General features: G+C 39.2%; 1 protein-coding gene across 1 annotated transcript in view; it reads left to right on the forward strand.

Annotated features, from left to right (window-relative positions):
- The window catches only part of hal (histidine ammonia-lyase), a gene marked incomplete at both ends in the record, with an annotated part of 13,766 nt that extends 11,201 nt beyond the window's left edge, over window positions 1-2,565 (forward strand). The window contains 3 exons of the mRNA XM_080438171.1: window positions 276-384; window positions 515-584; window positions 2,428-2,565. Of these exons, the coding sequence (XP_080294297.1) occupies window positions 276-384; window positions 515-584; window positions 2,428-2,565 (317 nt within the window). The remainder of the gene's footprint in view (window positions 1-275; window positions 385-514; window positions 585-2,427) is intronic.
- Between the last annotated feature and the right edge of the window lie 2,340 nt (window positions 2,566-4,905).

Below are 4,905 nucleotides of genomic sequence, written 5' to 3' on the forward strand. Positions count from 1 at the left end.
CACGTAGGATAGGCCTTTTTCATAGCAGCCATATTGATATTTGTGTAATGTTACTTACACATGTTTGACCATTCTGGTCAAACAATGTCAGGGTACTGCTACATGTATTGTGCATGTTGGCTCTGCTACACTAAATTGAACAGATCCTTAATTAGTAACACCTACAGGATGTAACACACAACTATTTATGTCAATATGGCTGCCATGAAAAAGGTCTGTTTTACTGCTTATAATGCATTCAGCAGAAACTCAACTGATCAATTTTCTCTAATCAGTTCTGGCTATAGAACTGTTAGCAGCGTGCCAGGGCATCGAGTTCCTGCGCCCCCTGCGTACCACCACTCCATTGGAAAAGGTCTATGACCTTGTGCGCAGCGTGGTCAAGTAAGTTAAACATATGTGGCCAAGGTACACACGTTTCTGTTCTCTGAAATGATGTGCAGGAAGGTTAATATTTATCCACTGTTCTTTCTCTGCTCCCTCTTTTGTCAAATTATCTAACATGGGTTCACAGGCCCTGGCTTAAGGACAGATTCATGTCCCCTGACATCGAGGCAGCTCATCGTCTCCTCCTTGACCAGAAGGCAAGTGTTAACCACTTAACCACTTAAACCCTATAACTTAGTTGACCGGGGTTCCCCAGAGCTCTACTACTAGAGCTATAGGTCCACTAGTATTTCCCTCTACACCAAATGTCTTTGCCGAAAATAGCCAATGTACCAGCTTGGAATGCCTCTGTATCGCCCGGAAGTCTGGAGCTCTGCTGGAACTGTTGCCCCTGCGACCCGGCTCCGTATAAGCATGGCTGTTTGAAAATTATTTGGACAGGCCCGATCGTCTGTGAGCAAGTCGAGAGGTTTAAGATTGGATCTTTGGATTGGATCCTCACACTACTAGGATAATCTGGCCAAATAATCACTCCTGATTGTCCCGACCCAAAATTACCCCGATTATCTTGTTATGTGAGCCCACCTTTGATCGTACGACGAATAACAAAAAAATGCAACACAACGCATTGTGAGCTTGTGTTTACACCCATTCTTGAGAATTAGAACAAAACCAATAATTTCATTTGAAAAAAAAAAAAACTCAACTATGCCGGGAAAATATATTTTAAAAGATCGAAGTGTTGACTATTAAACCAAGTAATGGGCGAACCTCCCACCGTTTTTTTATTTATATGTCAACTCCATAAGATGGCATATCTGACGGAGTTGACATCTTACGAAGTCTTACGGAGTTGACAAAATGTTATATTTTTTCATTGAACAGCACAGTCATAGTGAGTAGACAATGTATTTTTTCAATGTTGCTCAGGGTTCTCTTAATGCTAATACAATTAGGCCTACACTTTTTGAACCATAATTTTTATTTAGCTTGGATTTAGAAGTACTTACGGAGTTGACATGTTATGGTTGAGACATGTCTGATAGCAATATTATTTAATAAAAAAATGGCTTCATCAGCTTTCCTGCCAGGAAGTGAGACAGGGGACCTTAGGATATAGTTAAGCCAGTTTATGCCTGATTAAATTATGTTTTTGTAGATATCTGACGGAGTTGACAAAGATCTTGGACACTTTAAAGGACCAACATTTTTACCAAAAATATATTTTTAAACAAAGATGATACTAATACATTCTTACACCAATGTTATCAATACACATGGTTAGATTTTATGGGGTTTTATATGCTTTTAACAAAAAAAAAAGTTTGAAGTTGTGAATCCTTGTCTGAAACAAGGGTGTTTTCTAGTTTAATGTAAAAAAAAAATCATTTTCTCCTGTAATGAAATACCCAAAATAGGAACGGCAGTTTGAAAGTGGTTAACATCTGATGCTGGACTTCATGATCTTGTCCAGGAGTCAAATTCTCAAATTATTAAAGGGTAGATTTTGAGCTTCAGGCAATGCCACTTGCTAACCAGTAGGTGTCCTACAGGGTCTATGTTATTCAATGGAAGAGTTGGGTGACCAACCACTGCAGAGTGCTAGTTATATTATGTAACGTATTCTATCATACATTGGAATTGGCCCCCATCTGAATTGGAATTTATTTGTACATTTTATTCAAGTTTTATTAAGTTCCGGATTCCAGCTTTAACCCTGTGGGAGTGTAAAAATTGACCCAATGGACCCGTTTTACACTCTTCATCTTCATCTTCAAGGTCATTTACACATCAGGAGCGTGATAAATAAATGATCTGAAAACGTGTCAGCGAATATTTCACATCAAACTCTTGAATTAATAATACTCATTCACCGTTCTGTGTGGATATACTCGTGACAACAGTAGTTTAAATGAATGCGAGTAAATTGCATGGGGAAAAAATGCTTCCAGTGTGTAAGAATTTTACAGTGTAAAAAAACACATACAAGAAAGAAAGTTGGTTTTGTTGCTAATGTGTTAATATTTCTATCCATTTCAGGTGTGGCAGGTTGCCAAACCTTACATTGAAAAGTATCAGACTGAGTACATTCCTGAGTCTCGTCCTATCTCACCTACTGCCTTCTCCCTGGAGTCCCCAGCATCGCCACGGAAACGTCATCGCCATGAGTGTAATTAAGGCATATTTCCGGGAAAATAATATTCAAGGCCAAAAACGTTGCTTAACAAAACCTCAGTGTTTTTCATTAAGCTGTTTTACTGACCATTGCCAAAATGCAATGTTGTTAAATATAAATATTCACACACTGATACTAGATCTAAAGTTTGATTTATTTTACTATGGTATTTTCCCACAAAGGGACTCATCATGTATCAGTATTTATCTTAACCTCTTTGTCTCTTTATTACTACCTCAACCATTGTACAATTTTCATATCAAATAGTAATTTATGCCTGATTTACATGTACTCTTGCTTGATGATATGAAAGTGAAAATGAATATTAGCCCAATGATGCCACTATAAACAACAGCAATAAAATCTTATAATATTGGATTCATTTATACGATGTCCTCCTACGCCTTGTCATTTTCAAAAAAGCTGTCCTCAAAGGCAAACTGATATAATATTTCAAAGGCTGTCAAATACTCCATCGCATGAGAGTGTTGCTTGCCAAAAGAAACTGATGTATGCCTACATCAGTCGTCGCTAGCTCAAAACCCCTAGTCCCATCACCCATGGATTCAGCCACATTTGAAGCCACATACAGTAACAGAAATTATGGAAGTAAAGGACATGACATAAAAAACATAACACATCAATCCTACAACACATTCCCCATAACCAATGACAACTGAAAAAACACAAAATAACCCTGAGACATGCTAGAAGTCCCGCCGCAGCCCACCAACAGTCAGGGATGCTACACAGTTGTACTTGAGGGGTAGCCTCGTGGGTCCCAGCCCTTTCTTATCTCAGAGGAGAAAATAAAGCCTGGTAACGGCCTACTGCAGAGCGTGTCTATAGGGCAGGACATGTGTTTTATGTACTTCCCCAGAAGCGGCCTTTTTTCGAACCAGTCACAACACAGGTTTCATGTACGGGGAATGTAAACATATCTGCAAAGCATCAACGTAACTTCCTTGGGAGGTACTTTTGGTATTTCCGGTCAGACACTTTCTGTAGCAGGTCTTTCCCAGCGTCCCTGGGGGTTATTACTGTCCCAGTACCCCTCATACTCCAGCACAAAGTCCCAGAGGTGATGAGACTGATGCCTCCTTCCCTTTCCAGGAGGGGGGAGGGATGTCCGGTGTGGAGGAGCTCTTTACTTCCACCAACTCCTTTTTTGTGACGGCGAGGGGCCAGTAAGGTACCAGGGGAACCTGGTGGATGACCACCTGATGGCCCCCTAACAGCTGCACCCTGTAGACCATGTTGGGCAACCTGGCCAGCAGTCCAGTCCATTTGACCTGAAGCTTTGATGTGACCCTCTTCTTCTGGGAGGGGTCAAACACCCACACCCGGGTTAGCCCAAACATGAAGCCCACCAGGGTCTGTAATTCTCTCCCAAACAGCAAGCCGCTGGGGTGAAACCATAGAGTTAGGGTGAAACGCATGGACTCCTGCATTTTGTTCTGTAAGCCCACAAGACGTTGGCAAGTGGAGGTCCCAATCTTGCTGTCAATAGAGAGACACTAGGTTATAGAAAGACACTAGGAGCTGCTGCGCATCACACTCCCATAGAGATTTCTGAAAAATATGTATATTAATTATTTTAAGCCTGGAACCAAGCCATCCAGGGGCCTGTTCCTCAAAAGGTGAATTAGAGCTAAAGCCTGGCTTTACCACCTATCCTGGCTTAATTTAGCCAGGATTAGAGCTGAATCGGTTCCACAAAAGCTGAATTATCTTGAAGATTAGTTTAGCCAGTTCACCCTGGCTAAGTTTAGCCTTATCCGATTCCACAAAAGAGAATTAAAGCAAGCCTAGCTTAGTTACCATGGCAATTTAGCTGTGAAGTTAGCCTGGTCAGGAGCAGGCTAACAGCCAAGCTTACTTAATCCAGTGCCTTGTTCTTCAAGTTTTTCCACAGTTAATTCAACACATGTGTTTGAATATGGACTCATTTGAATGACCTTGCATTCAAATAAAATGAAATAAATACAATAAGATATAATCAATTTAATTATATTACTGAAATAGTGTGTGACCATGAATCATAATTGTTTCACAATGACTCATGTGATACGTCATTGTCACTCTGTTAACACTATAGTTCATATTGTTGTTAGATGTTTGATAATATATATATATATATATAATTTTTTTTTAAAATATATTATAAAAAATGTCTAACACATACATATACATATACATATACATATATATATATATAAATAAATATATTTAAATATATATATAAATTATTAGTTACAGGTTTAAAGGAGCCTCTTTGTAAGTCAATAATTAAGGAGCATATTGTGCAAATTATCAATTTCTAGTCAATGGAGAAATTATTT

Source organism: Gymnoscopelus braueri (assembly GCF_963280865.1).
Source record: "Gymnoscopelus braueri genome assembly, chromosome: 9".
Lineage (NCBI taxonomy): Eukaryota > Metazoa > Chordata > Actinopteri > Myctophiformes > Myctophidae > Gymnoscopelus > Gymnoscopelus braueri.